At 38.6% G+C, this 21089-nt stretch overlaps 1 protein-coding gene across 1 annotated transcript in view; it reads right to left on the reverse strand.

Annotated features, from left to right (window-relative positions):
* Nucleotides 1-11201: 11201 nt before the first annotated feature.
* Nucleotides 11202-21089, reverse strand: part of MAPK12 (mitogen-activated protein kinase 12) — a 33579-nt gene continuing 23691 nt past the window's right edge. Inside the window, exons 6-12 of the mRNA XM_066182970.1 lie at nt 20461-20508; nt 17344-17458; nt 16653-16724; nt 15996-16075; nt 15167-15245; nt 13465-13638; nt 11202-12678 (exon numbers count right to left, since the gene is read on the reverse strand). Coding sequence (XP_066039067.1) covers nt 12608-12678; nt 13465-13638; nt 15167-15245; nt 15996-16075; nt 16653-16724; nt 17344-17458; nt 20461-20508 — 639 coding nt within the window. The 3' untranslated portion in view covers nt 11202-12607. The remainder of the gene's footprint in view (nt 12679-13464; nt 13639-15166; nt 15246-15995; nt 16076-16652; nt 16725-17343; nt 17459-20460; nt 20509-21089) is intronic.

Consider the following 21089-nt stretch of genomic DNA (forward strand, 5'->3'; position numbering starts at 1 on the left):
CATGGCAATTGCAGAGCCTGCATGCAGTTAGAGATCTCAAAATCTGGAGTCCAGCTACTGCTCTTTGAGACTTCTGAAGAAAGCTGTGTGCTGGTTCCCTTACCCACAGGCTCTATTTATTGTTCCAGGATATGAGCAAGGGACACCTGCTGATGGACCGTGATAAGAGGAACAGTGGCTGGAGGCTGCTCCCTGCCCACCTCTGTGTCCTCTCGTTTGACTGTTACTAGGGAGACAGACAGAGATTAACCAGGAGCCACCCATCAGAACCCACTAAGAAACAGAATTGAAATTTTCTTCAAAGAGAGCAGGGGGCTGAGAGGAAATTTGCAGATGTAGGGATTTTTGGTTTTAACCTAAACATTTGTTGCAATATTTGGCTGGAGTAATTTTTAACTGGAGTGCATTGCAGACATGCAAGGCTCCCAGACAAAGATCAAAGCTTGTAATCATGCAGGAAGGCAGGGGAGAGGTGGTCCTTGCTCTGATGAAAGCTTTGCTGGACTAACATCTGCAGTGCAGGATTTACTTCATAATGTTTCCTTTGCTTTATTAAAAAAATAATTAGGCCACATATGGTATTTGTAAAACAGCAGAGATAGAGTCATGGATGCCTTTGAATGCCTTTGAAAAGGCGTCATTAATTTATTTGTCACAATGGCTTTAGCATTGGTTCAATTTTTAAAGGACTGAAATACTGTATTTCCTTATAAACCTGTAATGGAAATTGTTACATGCTCACTGCTTTGGCATGCTCAAAGAGTGCTGGCCTTTTTACTGTCAGTTGATTAACTGAGAGTTTATTTTAATAGTGAAAGAGAAAATCAGTGCTTTGGGTGACCCAAACTTGTTTCTGAGTCTGCCGCATTTCTTCTGGAAGCTTTAACCCTGCTGCACTGTACTCCTGCACACACGGATTGTTCTGGTTAACACTGGTGGGGTGATGCTGGAGTTAAACATGTTCAAATATGAAGTGTTCAGATGCTACAGGAGTGGGGAGAGGGCATGTAAATACCCACACAGATCCCAAGGGCATCACTTAAAGCACAAGGGTGCTGAATACTAAACAAAAACTGGGTAAGTAGCATTTGCTAAGGAGGCCAAGTCAGGGCCAAAAAAAGGACACAGGAAGATGATGTGACTTGCTAACCAGCTAGCAGCTAATGCAGGCATACAAATCTGAGCTTTGACATCACAATGTTCATTGACCCATTCAGCTTTTGGAGGTCCTGCCCAGCAATGCTTTGTCAATGCAGAGCAGGACAATTTGTGTAAAGTGATTTGAGAGGCAAAAGTGAAATCCAGTACTGACTTACTAATGGCACACTCACAAAATTGCATTTAGGCCATGTCCTGTGTGCTGCACATCAGGGCCTTATGCTGAACACCACATTGGTTAAATGCTGTGTGAAGCTGTTTGCTTTCAAGGTGGCTGAAAATAGGACAGAAATGCTGGCATGGTTGTTGTTAAGAAAGTGGATTTTTGTTTTTCAGCCATAAAAACCATGGCAGGATCAATAGTGTTGTTGGTTTTGCTCCAGGGGTAAGCAAAAATTCCAAATAATGGCTTTCAGGTGGGAGTAAAATACAGCCTGTCTGAATTTAGGGTCTTACACTAATGATAATATACCAGATGAGCATCTTCCACAAACAGCCAGTGGTAATAGCCTTCTTCTCTGTTCTCCCCCAGGTAAAAAATTAAATGTCGTAGAGTATTTTTATTCCTTGGTTGGTATTGGTTTGCTTTTGCTGCTTTGCCTAATATCTTTCTTTTTAATCTTGAGTCAGTTTTACTGGATTTCAATTTCATTTTGCTCTGATTTAATTTTGAGAAAGGACTATTTGACAAATGGAGTATCGTATATTTCAGGCACAATTTCTGACACAGAAAAGCTCCTCTTTTCTTTTAGACTTAAGCTGCTTTTGCAGTCTTTCAGCAACTGGGCTGATGCTGGTTTTCCATCAAATTTCTATCATAACCGAGTCCCCTGTCATGTATTGTCTGTCACTAACAGCTCCAAATGAAATAAAAAGTGAAGTTAAACACAGAGCTCGCTGAATTGTTTCTAAACCTCTGCGGACATGAGAGAATACAAGTAGACTCGAACTCTCATAGGGAGACAGGGCAACATCTGTTTGGGCTTCAAGTAAACATTACATACCAACTATTTGTAGTCCGGTGAGAAAGTAAACATCGTCACCTTGTCTATTCCCCCTCCCCGATTCTTTCTTTGTCGTCTGTAGCCAAGTAGTGATCATCAAGATAAGACAGAAACACATTAAGTCTTGAAAATCGTGTCTGGCTTCTAGCTGCCACTAGAGATAGCTCTATCAGTTAAACAAGTAAAACCCCGGGAGAATGCTCTGCTGACTCCAGCATGCCGGGAGCCCATCCCTTTTAAGTCGCTTGGCAGTATTTCGCATTTAACTTCTATGTATCCCAGCCACCAGCAGGAAATGCTCTTGGCATCTGATATTTTCACAACACATGGCAGGCCAGGCTTGATTCACTTCAACACCATGAGAAGCAGCAGACCTGAAGCTCCTGTTTAAAAGGCAAACTTCAGCCTAAACGCTTTGTTGAATAAGCAAAATTTAAATAATTTCTGTAATGTTTCAAAAACACACAGATGTGCTTCAAATACCCGAATTAGATATTATGGCCAGATCTTCTCTTAGCAAGATTCCCTCTGGCATTTGCATAATTTTTTTTTCTTGAATAATGTAGATACATAAAATCATTCATAGATTCATAAAATCATTTAGGTTGGAAAAGACCTTTAAGATGACCAAGTCCAGCCATAAACCTAACTCTGCAAGGTCCCAGTACACCACATCCCTAAATGTAACACCTACATGTCTTTTGAATACTCCCAAGGAACATGACTCAACCACTTCCCTGGGCAGCCTGTTGTAATACTTGGTAACTCTTTCCATGAAGATATATTTCCTCATATCCAGTGTAAACCTACTCTGGCACACCTTGATGGTAAAATGTAATCTCATTCCAGACACTGAATACGTATTTAAATCTAAATAATCAAAGCAAATATTCCTGTTGCAAATGTTCTTGGTGAAACCAAAGGCTTGTCAAAGAAAGCAAAGAAATAGTCAAAGTTACACCCTGGACATGAATTTGAGCTTTCAATCATTAGAATCCTGGCAGCTTTTTTTTTTTGCTTACAAACTTCTGTCCAAACCAGGATTCATATTGTTTTTAAGACTGTAGAATGGAATTAAAATTTCAAAAAGAAAATGTATTTTCTTGATAAATCCTAGCTTTAGGTTTCTATATTAGCATAGTTTTGGAAAGAGATTTATTATTTTGGGCTTTCTAACTAAAAACATTTTGAAACTTTTTAATTCAAGTACAGAGGTGTGTACTAAACTTTATTCAAAACAAATAGTTGTGTCCTGAACTCTAATGTGTAAATAGACAATATTCAAAAACTTCTTGGGATTCTGAGAAAATATATTTTTAACTGTGGCAATTACAAACTACAGGAGTAACTGCTTCACAAACCAGTGTGTCCATTCATAGGGTATGGTATATGATTTTTACCTGACAGCTATGCAAATATTTGATGGGAATAGTTATTTTCTGTTCTGCACCATGAGCTATGTGCTTAAAGGCTAAGGATTACTCACTGACAGTGTGAATATATATTTTTTTCACTCTCCTTATTTTAGATATTACCTAACCCACACCTTTTGGACAAGGATAACCACAAAAGGGAGCCTTTTGAAGTCTTCAAGGCACCTTCCTATCCTGACAAAAGACACACTTGCTATTGCAGCTGCCACTAATCTACTTTTTTTCAGTATTCCTCATATATCAAGGAACTCAAAACATTTTTCAAGGTTCAGTGAATGAAGCAACTGGCCTTATGTGTAACCTGTTTTGACTACAGCTGCTTAGCCAAATCACACCTCGGTGTGAGGAGTGAAGAATTCGAGAGACAGCAGGAGCACGGCACTGTGGCAGACAACTGGCAGGTCCATGCCAGGCATTAGATGGATCATTATGGGCAGGTCGAGATTTCAAATGGGATAATGGCTTCACAGACAGTACTTTTTGATTTGAGCCTTTATGATTTTCTCTCTGTTATCATGTGGGGATGGTATCTCTGTAAATACTGTCTTTTTGTCTAAGACATCTAAAACAGTTTTGTAAAAGTAAGTGGATTCTGCAACTTGTACTCTTATTAAATCTTTTTATATGCACTTTAATGGTGAATGCTTAGTGCCTTCCTGTAACACTGATGCTGGGCCTGCAAAATCTGTAAAACCTCAGCAATTGTTCCCATAAGAAAGATTCATATTGCCACAACCACTACCACAGCAAGCCTGAGAGTTACAGAATCAACCACTTCATGCCCTCCCTTCTGTTCTGTGGGAAACCCCCATTGGTATTCATGAAAGGCTTTAAATTCTCTGCAAAGGGGGAGAATTCAATTTAAAAAAGCCAAAAACCAAACAAACCACAGATCAGTCTTTAAAGAGAAAGCATAGACGCAATGTGCTATACAAAAAGATAGGGAAGAAAACATATCTTCTCTTTCTCTGAGCCTTGGGGCAGATAGCAGGCTCCTTCTTTTTCTGTGATGGCTTATGTTGCACAGTTGCCTCTGTTGACATCAAAGACATTTGGTTTCTATTATGCTATCTCGAAGAGAAATTCACTGATAAAGGAGTCTCCACCCTAATGATTAAACTCTATTTGGATTTCAATACCTTGGCAGAGCCCCTAAGCCAGCAGGCCAGGATTAGAGGGTCTGAGACTTCAGACTTCAGCACCCATTTGCTAATCTGGGTGCAGACTGTGAGGCTTGCCTGTGAAATGTTATGTCACTTGGTCTTCACAGCCCTTTACCTTCATTCCAGAGCAACCATTTTCTTCCAGTGGAGCTACTGGGAAGTGAAATGGGTGAATCCATCCTAAATAGCTACACAACAAAAAGAGCTGAGTAAATAAGAAAAAGATGTGGAGCAATCATTTAGAAATAGCCCAAAATCAAATAGTACGTAAATGATCTCTAAAACTATGGTTTACTTCTAATTAGTATATGAAGCTCAGGGAGGCACAGCCAGAGAAATAATTAAATTTACAGTTAGACTGGAGAAGCTGATGGGTTTTTTTGGTCTTAGGATCCATTTTCATTCTCTAAATAGCATTAAAGGTTTCATGCTGGTTGCAGTGATCAAAGATTGATAACTTGTCTCCACAAGAGGCTCCTTTCATTACGGAAACCATAGAGAAGCAAATAGTTTAGAGGGAAAGGTATTTTGAAATTAGACTGGAGCATTCAGAGAAAAAGGATTTCTGATTGCAGCTCTAGTTTCATACCATAAAAGGTGCATGTTTGCCTGACAGCTTCCTCAGCTTTTTTCCTTTGCTCCTGCATCTCTGTGATAAAAGTGATAAAAGCTATTGCCACTCCCCATAAGCCTTGTTACATCTACATATCTACTACAGCATTACTAATGTTAAATGTATTGGGACAGGAGACCTTTGAATTGTTTGGTGAGAGAGAAAACTACTTTTAGAAACATCCAGAGAAAATGCTATGTGTTTCCCTTCATGCTGAGTAGCATTTTTCCCCCTGATATTCTAGCAAAATGAAACAGAGGTACTGGAGTTACTGACAGGTTCTGTACCTAAGGAAGGCAAAGACAGTTTCCATGATCCATGACTATGCCCTGGCAGGCAATATTCTGCCTGTTTTGCTTATGCTGAGTGTTAGAATACATCCTATTGATGTCAGTGTCTTATGGCAGACCTTTACATGAGCAAAACTGACAAAGGTGGCCAACATACACAGACCACAGACCAAGTTCACAACATTCTATAAAATGCTTGGTTTTGGTCCATGATGTTGAAAAAGCATTGAGTATGGGAGGTATTTTCCCTGCCACAGGGTTGGCTCAAAAAAGCAACCTCAACCTAATATCTTGGCTTCACCAAGGGATGCTGCAGATACATATGCCAATCTTTAAAGGAAACAAACAACTTCTGTCCCTGTGCTTCCTCAAGTCCTCACACGGCAACTCTGTTCCAACACTCCGGTGGAAGAAGCCAGATTGGGTCCATGGCCACACGTGAGGACATTCATTTGGCTACTTCTTTCTTTGAGGATTAGATGTATTTGATTTTCTTGGTTGGAATACTGCTAGAGTAGATAAAACAAACACAGAAAAATGAGGGGAATTGGTGCTTCAAATTCTGCCTACTTCAAAGTTTTAATTTTTCTCCTTTCCAAGAGAAAAAGACCATTTATGGTTGAGGCCCTTTACAACCAGCCCTATTGTCATGCCCATGTTTACTAAGGTCTAACATTTCTGGACAAGAAGAGAGAGATTTAGTCTTGTTTAAAACTCCTAGTTGATCACAAAGGATGTATGAACCAGCTGAGGATGTCACACCACCATATTAGAGAAGATTTTATTAGCCCTAAGGGGGTCCTCAGGCATCCACTGGTATGAATTTGATACATTAAGGCAAGCCAGTGTGTGGGACACAGTGATGCTCTCTGCTTGCTCGGCTTAGCCCTTCAGCCTTTCCTGAGCATTTTCTCATGGAAAGTCATGCTTACCCCGCTGCTAAGATCTGAGGTTACAGCATACAGGGAATTTCCCCTGCAACTAAATAATTTATGTCTCAAATTACTCTAATGATACCAAACACTAGTTATGGAAAGCAATGCAAAACCTGGAAGACATGCAGCAAGTTCATAACATTAATCATATCAAATCCAGGTGATCATAACCACTAATCCAGCCATAAAGCATAAGAGGCCATAAAACCCATTGAGAAACCTATGGAAACACAGTTAATGTTCTGTTCTAAAGACTTCGCAATGGCAATACTGAGTAGAAAAAGTAATTCTATTATAGTGAACTGTTCATTAAAAGAATCACACTCATTTCATTGAGTCTCCAAATATTCACTCATTTTCGTATGGCCATAGTTTCACATCTGTTCTGAAAATTCAGTAATCTGAATGCAAAGCAGTACCAGAGTGCTTGAAAGCCATATGGGGAGTCATGTTTGATGTCTGTAAGGTGACATGAGACCTAGAGTTTGTATGTGTGCCTGGTGACCTAGCCCTCCCACTCTGCCAGCAGGCAGTACTTGCTGTCAGTGTTCACAGTGTTCTCACTGCTGAGGTTTTACTTTTCTGATGAGTCTGATTGTTTATTTACACTATTAGTAATCCCGTCAAAAAAATCTTCCTGCATTGTATTTTCTTTTTTTAAAGGAAATCTGTGCTCTCTTGCAGTAATTTTCTTTCCTACCTAATCATTACTTTTTGCACAAATGCATCATGTATGAAAAATTTAATGAATGATGTTGTCATGACACTTAGTCCAAATGCACACTCACAGCAACTTACAGTAGCTTTGCCAACGGCACAGAAATATGTATTCATTCCATTTATTATGGAGCACTGCCAACACATCCTTTCAATTTGACCCCGATTTATTGTAAACCACTGTATCTAGGTCAGGGCAGATGGCAGGGGCAAGTGGGGACAGCCCCAGCCCTGGGTGTGGGGCACCTCCTTGGGGATGGGGACAGCCCAGACTGGGACATCAGCCTGCGAGTGGAGGTGGTTTGGTGGGACTCATGGCCAGGGACACGGCTGCAGGTGCTGAGGAGCTGCAGCTCAGGCAGGGCCAAGGCAAGAGCTGCTGCTGGAAGCAGCTCCCCCCATCAGGGTTTGCCCCCACAGTGCTGGCGAGCCTCCCCTCAGGGTCACTATGGAGAAGGGCTGGCTCCCAGCCCCAGAAGCCCAAGCTTCATGACCTCCTGCAGACGCTCTCATAACCCTCACAGCAGAGCTCACCATCAGGCTTTCCTAAACAACTACCTCACAAAGGCTGCTTTGTTACTGTTTTACGGCTGGAGAACAACAGACAAGAGATGACAGCCACATGCAGCCATCAGTTTGGCTGAGCAGAGTTTTCCAGGCAATGATGGCTCTGTGGCCATGTCAGTGCTAGTGCATGGACCATGCCTGCAGCACTTTGCTGCATCTATTGCTTTAGAGAAAACTTGAGTTTATGTTTTCCTAAATACATTTCTTGGCTGTATTTTTTCTCCTTACAGTAGTGCACTACCATTTTTATGAAAAAGAAAAGTCAAACTTGGCTCAAACCCAAAAATGTAAGGAGTTACATAGGAACAGCAAAATGTCTGGGCACATGCCAAGGTGATACAACTTGGCAGCAGGAACTATCATGTATAAATGGGACTCTAAAAACCCCTAAAAAAAAGCTGCTGTGGCCCAGGCCGCCGCAGACTAAATGCCCATGGTTTTTCAAGCAGTACAATTTTACTATTATCAGCTGTGATATAACAATGTTATAGTCATAGTGAATTTCTCATTAGTATCAGACTGAAGTGGATTAGGTGTTACAAGAGCCTCACGGCTGCTGGCACCATGCAAACACAGCAAGAAACTTTACCTGCTCCCCAGGAGCATGAGCTCCCAAGACATTGCGTGGCAAAACCAAGAACCAAATTCTCAAGCAGGACCTGAGCAATTCCTTTCCTTGCATTTCATTTGTTTCACCAGCAGTCTACTTTGCTTCTCAAAGACAACAGCATATTCAAAATGCTTCAATGAAGAGTCTAAGAGCTGCATGCCTGGATCACTCTAACTTTGCAGGGAAATGCACCTCATTGCTTACTCATGAAGCAGACCACAAACTAGAAAACTCCTGGTTAGAAAAGTAATGAGGCTAAACATAAAGGAGCTCCCATTACAGAGTAAAACAGCAGCAGACAAAAATGATGAATCATTAAAACACTTTCCTTGTCCCCACTCACCTCCTTTGTGGGATGCTGTTCCTGGTAGCTAAAAAGTATACATCAGTCCCATGCCTCAGAGCTGCAGGTGGTTGCTAGGTGAAAATGCAGTTTTTCAGATGTTACTATTCCAAAGGCTGCAAATGATCTGTGCACAAGAGCTGGTCATTAAGTGGTACTCCATGAAGTTTCAAAGAGTGTCTGTACAATGGAAGTCCTCCTCTCTTGATCTTTCTCCAGCTCAGGTTTCTGAATTCTTATGAAGACTTAGGAGGAGATTTTAAGTGCTGCTGTGCATGAAACTGCTTCTGGTATTGTTTGGCTTATACAACCAGTTGCCACCAGCATAAGCAGGAGATGGAGAATTAATCAGCAGAGACAGCAGGTGTTTTGAGTCCCTATTCTTTTCTGTGGTCCCTGCAGGGTCTGTCAAAATACATGGCTATTTTATACCAAGATCCAGTGAATGATAGCATCTAACAGATGCCTCATTCTTTGAGACCCTTAGCTGTAACAAACCAGAAGCATCTGCCATTCACTTTTGAACAGCAGATCAGAAAGGAGGAAACTCAAAGATTCCCACCCAGCTCATATGCCCAGTAATTCCCAATCAAGAACAAAGTGCATCTTCTGACACATTAGCATGCACCTCAGTGATATCCTTTTTAAAAAAAGAAAATAATCGAGAAAGGAAGTTGTGAACCACATCTGGCCCACATTAACACATTATCAAAATTCAACATTTGGCGAGTCTTTAATGCAATAAAGACCAATACTTAAAAGTCTAAAATAGTCAGGAAGCATGTGATCCCCATACATCCCATTGGAAGTCTTGTTAACTCAAACTTCCCTGTCTAACTCAAAGATATATATGCTTCATGACCATCAGTCTGACTTTGGCTTTTAAAATCAGGCTGAGAAATGCAGCTGTACTTAAGAACTGAAATCCTGTCCTTCAGAATAAAGCAGAGATGTCTGGTAAAATCCAAGAAGCTATTAAGAAATAGTTTGGTGGCAGTAGTACAGTCAGATTAGCTCTGTGACAACTCCAGGTTCACAAAATGGGAGAAAGATTAGCGTCTGTGCACTGACTAGCTTCCAAAAGAACTATACCAGCAGCTAATATCACATGAAACGTACCTCCAATACTAGTTTCATACAGATCCATTTACTGAAAATAGTATTTTCAGTACTGATTATACATCTGGGAATACGTATGGGCAAAATAAGACCATTATTGTGTAAAAAAAAACCTCACAACCTTTATTTGTCACAACACATTTCATGTACATGCAGAATGTATTTACATTTCTCTTGTAAGGCAAACAGAAATTGGGTTCTTACACCTGAGTTGCTTAACACCAGTAGGAATAGGAAATAAAAACTTAGGAACTCTCCCTTCGGAGTAGCAGCTGCTTCTGCTGCAAAGTCTGCTTTCACCTCAAAGTTCTTTTAATGATTTCTATTGCCACTTGGAGCCATTTCTGCAGAATTTGATCTTTTCACAGAAACTTCTTGACCAACCTGATGTTGTCTTTGCCATTTGCTGATGGCACAGCAGTACTTCTGTCTTTGCTAACATATGCATCAAGGTCTTCAGTTACTTTAAGAGTTCTTTATTTCTCCACTACCAAGAAAAGCTAACATTATCTTCTTATGTCTTTCTCATGTGTGTTGGCTGCTGGTCCAATGCTAAGTTAAAATTAAGAGAGGGAAAAGTTCACCTCAGCCAATGAAGGATTTTAAGGCTTGACTTTGTGGAAATGCCCACTGCAGCACTGGCCTTTAGGAAGAAAATCCAAAGCAGTTTTTCAATTAAAAAATTCTCCCTCCTAGTCTGACTAACATTTGAGCCATCTGCATTATCTCCAGACTTCAGGCATTTGCTAGAACTCAGGATGTTGAAATCCATTTAAAATATAGAGGCAGCACTTTCAAGTAAGTGACATTTTTCATTTTTCATTGACTCGGTCTACCAACACCATTAATTCCAATAGGCACTTTTCTCCCATGACTTTTAAGAAGACCACAGAACATAGTCCTAAGAGAAAACATCTATTCCGTAAAAGATAAAACTTCTATTTAACACAGAAGTGTAGACCAAGCAGAAAGTCCATAGTGCAAAATGGGGTATGGCTCTTAAGTATGCCTTCTTCTGTGAGGAACCTGTAGTTTGGAAAAATACTTTGATTCAGTTTACATTCTCTGCCTTTTTTCATGCATTCCTGAAACAGTAGTTTTTAATGACTTGTCAAATACATTAATTTAATGTTTCTGTTACTATTTAGTCTCTCTAGGTGTCCACCCCAGCTAATCAACTCTCATCACAAACAATTTTTAAACAAATGCTAATATTTACAGGTGTTTAACTCAAACATTCATTGAAAGATACAGAATAACTGTGCCTTTATTAAACTTATGGTTTATATTGGATATTAAAGCAAAAAAAAAACCATATAATGTTTTCTTTTTTACCAGTTACTACCTGCTCAGATCAAATGTCTTCTTTCACATTTATTTCATTCAGTAGTAACACACCAGAGTGTATTACATTGGGAATAACATTCCACATCCAAACAGTCAATTGTGAAGATACTACCTTTAAGAAAGAAAAGCAATTTCACACAGAAATTCCTCACAAAGGTTTGCCAGTTGTTTTTCACACTTCTCAGAGATCCTTATGAACAAAGCACCTAGGAAAATACAGTAACAGGACAGTAAGAGAAACTCAGGAAGCATCTAACCAATCTATCCCATCAGGAAGCTGACTCCTTCTGCTAAGGTACCTCTCAACAAAAGGTCTGAAGGTTTTTCCGAGTAAGATGAGTTCAAAAGGGTAAAAAAGGGAATAATTATTATTCTTCACCTGGTAACAGCTTTGTACACTGTGAAAAAAAACCAGCTTGCTGCAGGTATTCCTGACAAAGAGCTGCAGTGTATCATTTTGGTCCTCATTTCATTTTCTATAAAGTAACCCACATGCAGCTTTATTTTTAAAATCAGCACTGCTGATTGTCTGAGATAATTTTAATACTAAGATGTTAGAGAGCTTACAAAATTTTAGAAAATCTGAAGAATTCCTCCCTGGAAATCCTTGATCCCTCGTCTAATATAGAAAGAAAATGCACTGTATTTAGAGAAAAATATTATACAGTGATTATATATCCAGTGACTGTTCATCTAGCAAGTTTATGAAATCTTGTCCTGCTATGCTGGTTACTTTGAAAAAAATCTAGGACATCAGCACTTCTGAGGTTCTCTTCCTCTCACACAGGACAGGGGACGCAGGCACTCATTTGGGCTGTCTCTGCTACCCACTGCAGTCCCTGAGGTAACAGAAGATGATTGGCCTTCCCAGGCATCTCAGCAAAGTGAAATATTCCAGAGGAAGTCACATGAATACTTCTAGCATTCATGACAGTTCAGTGGTCTTGAAGAGCAGTCACAGCACATCAGACATACTGTGTTCTCAGCTTGCCTGGGTGGTAACTTGTACTCTTCTGATCTCTGAGTTGAAGATTTGCTCCTGCTCTTTTGAGGATGGCACCAGGTTATTGCAGTCTGAGTCCTTTCATGCAGAAGGAAGAAGCTGTAGGCAGAAATAAGTTTCTGGATATTTTTGAAATGCTACTCCCAAAGGCACCAACTTCCATAAAAGACATTGCTCCTTCTTACAGTGCAGATGAAACAGATTACATAGAGCTTATTTATAGAAAGTTTTATACACCTGAAATGTCACAAACATTTACAACTTTTCTGCCTTCCTCAGAGTTCTGAAAATACTGAGCCATACAATTACACTGCTGTCTCCTTTGAGTCCGATGTCTGTGGTGGCTTGAAGTTCAATATCTCCTTATATGTAATGCCTGCAAAACAACAAAATACACATGGCATTGCTGTGGTCTAATCAGAAAAGGAGCTGCACAAACATGAATGAGCAAGGTGCAACCCCAGCATGGTTGGGCTCTGATCTAGCTCGGGAAGAGAGACCTCTTCAGGCAAAAAGAGAGGAAGAGCACAAAAAGTAAGGGAATCAAGGATCACTTTTTCACCATTTCAGATTTGAAAAAGTAGCCCAAAACTGAAATGGTACACGCGCTGTCAAAGGAATGAGAGCACTGACTTTTGAGTATAGTGGGCAATATCCTCAACAAGAGCTGCTGAGCACATTAGATTTAAAAGTCAGGTCCTCACTTAAAAGCCAAACTACAAACCTCTAACCTTAGATGAAAACAACATTAGACTTAAATCTCTGCTGACACAGATATGTTTTTTCTTCCTCAGAGAATCTAACTTTAAGGCCAGCAACCACGGCAGTCCTGTAGAGGCAACAGTCAAACAATCTCTTCATCTGCCCTATTCACTGAAAGACAAGTTACAGAAATGGTTTCTTTTCTATGTTGCAGAAGATGGGAGGACAGAAACATTAGGGAAATGGAGGACAGTCTCTGTTAGGAAGCAGAGAAGAAACTTTTTGAGATCCTTCCACAAGAACTTGCTAAGAGAAACACTGGCTTTTCAGTAGCATTTCTCTTAATGCTGTCTATTTACTCTGATCAAAAGCAGAAGTTAATTTGTAAGGGGGAACATTTTTTTTTCTACATGGCCTTTCAATATGGTTATTTTTGAAAATATCACAAAATTAAACTCACGCTTCCACTCATCTAGTGGAAGATCCATGTTATCAAACGTGTCATCGTATTTCTCGGCTTCAATTTCTTCCTCAGGATCGTGAATTGGTTCAAAGTAAGGATGCATCAAAGCCTCAGCTGCTGTGACGCGCTTCTCTGCATCCAGCACCAGCATCTTCTCCAAAAGGTTTACAGCTATTGCACAGAAAACCAACAGTATATTCAAATCACACCCCTGATTCCACTTGTACACAGTAATACTGCCCTGGAGGTATTTCAAATAAATACATGGAGCAATAGAACAGAATCACTGGGCATCTATTGAGACCTCTTTGCATGACTGTTGCAAGCAAGCTGGGATGTGTACAAAGCCTGATGCAATGCAGAGGTGCTCCCTTGCTTCTGTATGCAATACAGAAAACAGCTAATGACTTCTCAGCTTCTGGCTCCAGGACCACTGTGCCTGGGGCTTTCTCAGGTGGCTTTAATCACTGCCACTCATGGTTCTAAGGTACATCACCCCCTGACAGCAGCTGAATAAACAGGTGAACAGCGAACGAGAACTACGCTCTGTGCCACCAAATTCAAACCAAGTACACTTTGAAGTTCATTAAGTCAGGTCAGCTGACCATGCTTAGAATCTCAGAGCTAACTTTATCTGCTATGTGATTTTGACTTCAGCCAAAACAACCCATTAAAATTTTGTGTGTTCCCCTGCTGTGGATTTTGGATTTGGTCCATTGCTGTCGAAGTGGACTAGTGTAAACAGGTATGATGAATGATTTATTTTCTGTTTTTCTGTGCTGAAAGGATGTTCTTGGATTTGGAGCAGCTGAAAGGAAGTAGAGGCAGAAGTGTAGGACAGGATGCTTCAACTCCTGCTTGCCATGTTGTACATTCTTTTTAAATTCCTATTCCAGACCAGAAGCAGCCAGATGGCCACAGAAATAAGAAGAGACATCCTAAAAACTAAATGTAAATGTGTAGCTTGCTGTAGCTACCCAACAGCTAACCATACAGTAAAGGTAAGAGCTTTTTATTAATCAGATTTATTTGTACTGTATCTGAACCTAAAATTTTAACTTCCTAAACGGAGAAAATTCAATTATCCTAATCAATATTCTAATAAAACTGGCTTTGTTAGTGTTTAGGTCATTGGAGAATTGATAATGCCTAGGGAGAATATTTTCAGAGCTCTGGCTGCCTCAGGTCATGTCACAGTTATGCACACTTGGTATGCTCTTCTGGCTGTTAATATCTATGGAATCCAAGCCAGTATTTCTCAGGAATGCACAGATGTTTCTCAGGATGTATTAATTCCATTACTAAAATCTCAGCTTTCCATTTTCTTGTATTTCAACTGCAGATCAGATTGGGCTTTCAGAATTACAGTTTAAATACAGTACAGAGAAAATTTTATTAGATATACTTGATCTGCTAGGGCTCTTGAGAAAACTGCTCAAGTAAAACCAATAAGCAGGGGCTAGATTGAAACCCAAAACACGATATACTAATTTTTTTTTAAGCTTCTAAGAAACAACTGATTGCTGGCAGGGTTTAAACTCAGCAAAGTTCAGCCACTACAATCAAAATAATGAATTATGGAAAGCAAGAGACAGAAAAACCCAAGAACCATCACATCACCTGTCATATGACTGATATTGCAGCTGCTTCCAATGCAAACACAAAAACAAGCTGCATACACCCACACAAACAGCCTTACCCAAAGGATTCGCATACTTCAAGATGGATGCAAAATCTTTCTTCTGGACTTTTGGGAGGCTTTTAATATAGTTTTTTGCCTTAAAAGAAACATGGATATTAAGTTAGATCCTTGCCACCTTTGTAATGCGACAACATTAACCATATGCTTAAGATCTTTCTCAACAATATTCTGACAGCACATTGTACCAATGCATTTTTTCTGATGGTATTCACCTTCTTCCTGAACAAAATCTTTTTTAAATCAAGCTTTAAAACCACGATTTAGAAATTATAATGCAAAGCTTTAATTATTAGTGCTCCATATTTAATATATTTATTCAAATAAATATGTATGAATTACTTGAAAGAACATCATAGCGAGTTTCTAGCAATCTCTAGAAGTAAACTTTATACAGTAATTCCTTTCTATTTAAATTGTACAGTTAGTCTAATGAATAAATTTACATTTTTTATAGTAAGGGCCTCAGGATTCTAGAAGGACATTAACATAAGGACAGGAAAGAGACATTTGCAAACAACAGCATTTTCTGAATATCTTCATGCTTTCAGTACCTTTACAATAAAAGTTGCCATATATCAGCTCACCTGTTTATATGGTACACATTGGAATTCTGAAATATTTAAATAATGTTTTGATAATTTTCTGTCATTCCACACCCCCCATCTCCAGTAGCTATTGTGGGTGCACAAAGCATGTCAAGGCAGAGAAGGACCATCAGGGGCCATATCAGTAGTCAATACACATTATCTCAGACTGTCTAAGAACTGAGCATGGCTTAAAGGAAAATTAAGACATGGAAAACCAATTGACAAATCAGAATACTCACATCTTGACTGTGCAATTTTTGAACAAAATCTTGAGTTGGTGTACCTGTTATTTTCATTATTTCCGTGAGTTGGTCCAAATCTGAATACCAGAAATAAGGAACAAATTCTTTCACTATTAGGAAACTAAGCATCCTGCAAAACTAATGCATTTCTTTGCTGTTGGAGAATAATGTAAAAATCTTAATTCAATGACTGAACAGAAGTTTTATAAAAGATGAAAGTTCTCCATTTTTCTTAGAAAAGGCAAAGAAAATATCCTATAATTTGGGAACACAAATTTGAATCATCTGCAAAATTTTCTAATATTATCAGGCCAGTTCTGTATTGTTTGGACAAAAAATCAGTCCAAAAGTATTAGTGTATCTAAACAATCAACACATGCATTGCACGCACTAGAAGAAAAAGAAATATGGCTTTTCTATTATCACAGAGCTTTTTACTTGATGATTTGTGATTCGAAGATCACCTCTACTGAAAAAAACCGGCAATGCAAATTTTAATTGGCAGGTGTGCAAAAGTGGTACAGATATGAAATAATAATTTAATGAGAAAGCTGCAAGCTTTCAATTTATACTCATTGTTTTTTGAACACACTTACTGTATCACATAACCTCTCAATTTTCTTACATCAGTATCATAAATTCACTGAAGGATACGATCATTTCCCTTGAACAGTGGTCTCCCTGTTATCATCTCAGCCATTATACAGCCCACAGACCAGATGTCAACTGAAAAAAAGACCAAGAGGCTCATTAACTTGTCTGTTTAATTTGCATAAAATTTAATTTAAAACACATTTTAAATAAGTACAAAAATTACCTTTATAGCCTGTTATAAAACAAATGTGTGCCTTGCCAAGTATGATGAACAGCACAGGTAAAACTACCAGAGTTTTTAATGAGCAAACTAGAGATAATCTCATAATATGCAGAATGAGTTTCTCGGTAGCAGGCACATAGGGAGTAAATTTTCAATGCTTTCAAAAACTTCCATAGTTATCTTAATGTTATTTGAATTCCCTCCATTTGCCATTTTCCTCTGTTCAAATTAAAATCAGCACACCTTTACAGAAACACAAGAACAGAGACCAGACTGTCATGTCTGTATAATTTTTTAATGTTCTAATCACCTTAGTACTTTCTGTTACTCTCAGAAAACATATATAAAAAATCCCGAAACTCACCACCACATGATTACCTGCAATTTATCTACAAGGAAATGTTGCGTAATTATATTGCCATTTCCACCTCCAATTTCTTATTCATTTCAGAAACGAAGTCTTGTTTTATATCACCTGATTCAGTGAATGCTTTAGCTCTGTTAAGATACTTCTGAAGACACACTGACCTGTCTGAGTATAATGCATCCAGTTAAGTATGACCTCTGGGGCTCTGTACCACCTTGTAACCACATAGCCAGTCATCTCACTGTCTGTATGCCTTGCCAATCCAAAATCCAGGATCTGTCAGTGAAAGCACAAAGCACATTCAGATCAGATAGCTCGTTATCTAGTTCATTCAGTTCTTTACAACTGTAAGGAAAAAAAAACCTGGAGCAATCTGCAGAGATTAGTTTATTTTTGTATCTTTTTTCTCATTGAAGTGTCTTTCTCATTTTAAAAATCAAGACAGAGGTAGCACAGAGATTGGAATAACTTCTTTCAAGTTAAATACTTCTGTGGCACCACCAAAAGCTGTAAGACCAGTAATTGGTGAATAATGAATTATTCACTTGGTAATTAAAAAGATACTGGACACATTTAATGCAAAAAAATCCGTGACCACTGAATCACCATTGTATCAAGTTACAGCTAAAAGAATAGCACCCATTTTAGACTGTCCATTGCTCTCATATCCCAGGTGGCACAATTATTCAAGAGCGTATGCCAAGAATATTCTGAAGTAAGAAGGTATTGTTATTTTTACTTTATGAGTAACTCATACAAGGGAAGACTTCCTCTAGGTCACACTGAAAATTGGCAACAAGAGTAGGGAATTACCATAATAGTCCCACCAAGTCTTCTCCAATCTCCAGCATCAACTACAGACAAACCTTTTGTAAGAAATGCAAGATCCATGCAATTTTTTTGAAGTGCTATGCACAATTCAGTGTATTTTGAAGATTCTCAGATACTTCTCTCTAGATATAGCAGTGTGTACAGCACTGAGATTAATAATGAATGTTATGATCTTTTGTCAACTTCTATAAAATTTGCCTTAAGAACGCCCACATGTATGGACCATCAACAGATGCAGCAAACAGCAAGAAAATCCCACTCCTGGGATAACAATCTATTTGTATTTATTGGAAAGTTCATGCTTCTAACAAGAAACAGGATAAGTGGGTAAGTAAAGTTCTATTGAAGATAAATAAATCATGGTCACACACAGACCATGATTTATATGAAGCTTTGCATGAACAGCCAGAGTTTGCCATGTGAATCGGGCCGCACGTGTTTATTGATGGGGCAGAGGTTTTAATCGGGACACCTGAGCATTCGTATACCAAAACTCATGTTTTTGTAATGTTCTCTGCAATTAAGCATCCTAAAATACCTCAGGGTAGTTTCATCATTCCCTGGAACTTAGCAAAAAGGAGATATGTATTTTCATTCACAAATCAAGACTACAAAATGTTATGGCTTATCTTTATTGCCATACTGGAGATAAAACCTCCATGTTTTCCCCATAACTGCTGATTATCAATCAATTTAAAAACAGGAACAGAATGCAAAGGGAGATATTTTTAATTCATACTAATTAAATGCACTTGATTGTGGCTGATTCTTTGGGTACTGAAGATTTACTAGACTCAGACTTTTTGTAGTGGCAAAATACACCTTTATATATAGCTTTTTTGGTAAATATTCAGCACATATCGTATTTTCACAGTAAGACAACAGGGAGGGTGGAAAAAGAAGAAAAAAAATATATATAACAGGTCAAAGCCAGATGTGGTACAGTCTATTCTGTCACAGTCTTTTAGGCATTTTATCTATCTGTCAAGGGTTGTGACATGTAGAGTTGGAAACAGCTAAAATATAATTTGGTTTGTAGATTTGTAGAAGTAGAAAACGACAGCAAGAATTTTTGTGCGTTATGCTTTAACCTCGTGATTTATTTTCATTTACATCTCATTAAGCTCAGAAACAAGTGTATCCTATTTGTACTTAATATTAATATGGTATCATTTCAACAACTATCTTCACATAAAACTTTTATTCCCACACTTTAATCTTCAATTTTTCAGCTGGAACTTCCACAGCAATTTTCAGAGCACATGAAAATCCTTTTCATAATTTGTGAATTATGAAAGAATGACTCAATTTCCCTCAGCTCCTCAACAACTGTTATCCTTTGACTCAGCAAACTTTATTTTCCTAAACTGCTTCAGTAACTATCAAAAATAACTTGTAACTTTGAGACTACAGAAAGGGCAGTGATTTCCCCTCATACACCCTTCACTGTCAATTTTCTGATACCTGTGTATGAGTTGAGAGCATCAGATGAGGGGAAAATGAGCATCAGAAAGCACATTGTGAAAAAACTGATAGCTAATTAATTACCCATTCAAGGAATTGTTCCAACTTGCTTACAGTCTCATCATCACAGGAGCTGATGCAGGGGAAGCTGCTGAGTGCACAGACATGGGGGGAAATGGCTGCACTATCCCTGGCAATGTCATCCTGTGCCTGCATAAACTCAATTTGAGAGTGTGCAGAAAAAAATGTACTAAATAAGTATTAATAAGATACAGCTCAGGAGACATCTGGCCTGCATCTTAAAATATAATTGTACAGCTTGGGGTGTGGGGGAAGACAACCATATGAAACTGTTTTTTCTAGATTCTCTTTTCCCATCACCTTGGGGTCCACTCACCATTTGTCCACCTACAAGCCAGGAAAAGTCAATGGCTTTTTGTGTTAGATAGGAAAACTCTAAAATCACAGGATCCTGGAACATTCAGGTCAGTCTCCAAAGACCAGAATTTGTATTACAATGGCTACATGCAAGTACATAGTTTGCATGCTGCATGTTAAAAAACACCTTTGTTATGCTTTGCATCACCTTTTCTTTCATTCAGTTAGGGGTGTCCTTCACAAACTTTGATCTTCTGTATCTCCCAGCTTGTAGAAATAGACTTTTTCTATTTATTCAAATCTGAGATTCTCATATAACCGAATCACTCCCATAAACTCTTACGTCTCTTTTAGGGATGAAACCTTGGCTGTAAGATCTGATGTGTCCTTACTCATCGTAACTCAGAAATCCCCATTCAAATTCCCTGTAGTTTTTTGTTTGTTTGTTTGTTTGTTTGTTTTGTGAGGATGTACAGGCCAATTGTGATTCAAGAGCAAAAAGCCTGGCCCAACACTGAAACCGGCCAGCATGTCCACAGCTGCTGTACTTGTTGTCTTCTGTCTTCTAACACATATGACTGTTTTTTCAAATAAACATACCTTACCTTCAATTCACAGTCTTCATTTACTGCCAAGTTTCCAGGCTTTAGATCCTGCAACCAGATTTTAGATGAATGACTTTTTTTTTATTTTACTGCAAGACAATAAAGTATTCTTTTCTGCTGTCTTTCCTTCTTTCTTTCTCATTTTATAGTTTTTATGTAACTATTTTGAACAGCAACAGGTAAAATGATGTCATAACAAATAACACAACCAAGAATGCAAACTTGCATATGTTTGGCTTTTTTCCAGTATGTTTTCCCCACAAGAAAATTTTTTTTTCTACTAGAAGTCAGGAAAATACTTGCCCGTGAAAGAAATTCACTAATTTTTCTATGAGAGGGGTTTGGACATAAGTATGTTGCATTCAATACTAACACCACAAGGTTAACAATTCACATATATAGTTCTGGACTGCAGACACTGCATATCAAAATACACATTATAAAGGCTCCTTACCCTGACAGACTTAAAAGGAGTACTGAAGGAATCAAAAAGATTTTACATAAAACCCTATGCTCTCTTCTGTGGAAAAAAATCAATTTCCTAAGAAAGTCAATACAACTGCACCATGAAAAAAGTATTTCCTTAAGTCTCTTAAGCCACCTTAGAGACTTCCACTGATCTTTCACAG

The sequence above is a fragment of the Chamaea fasciata genome, unplaced genomic scaffold, assembly GCF_029207755.1.
Source record: "Chamaea fasciata isolate MVZ Bird 193981 ecotype frontalis unplaced genomic scaffold, bChaFas1.0.hap1 SCAF_5, whole genome shotgun sequence".
Lineage (NCBI taxonomy): Eukaryota > Metazoa > Chordata > Aves > Passeriformes > Sylviidae > Chamaea > Chamaea fasciata.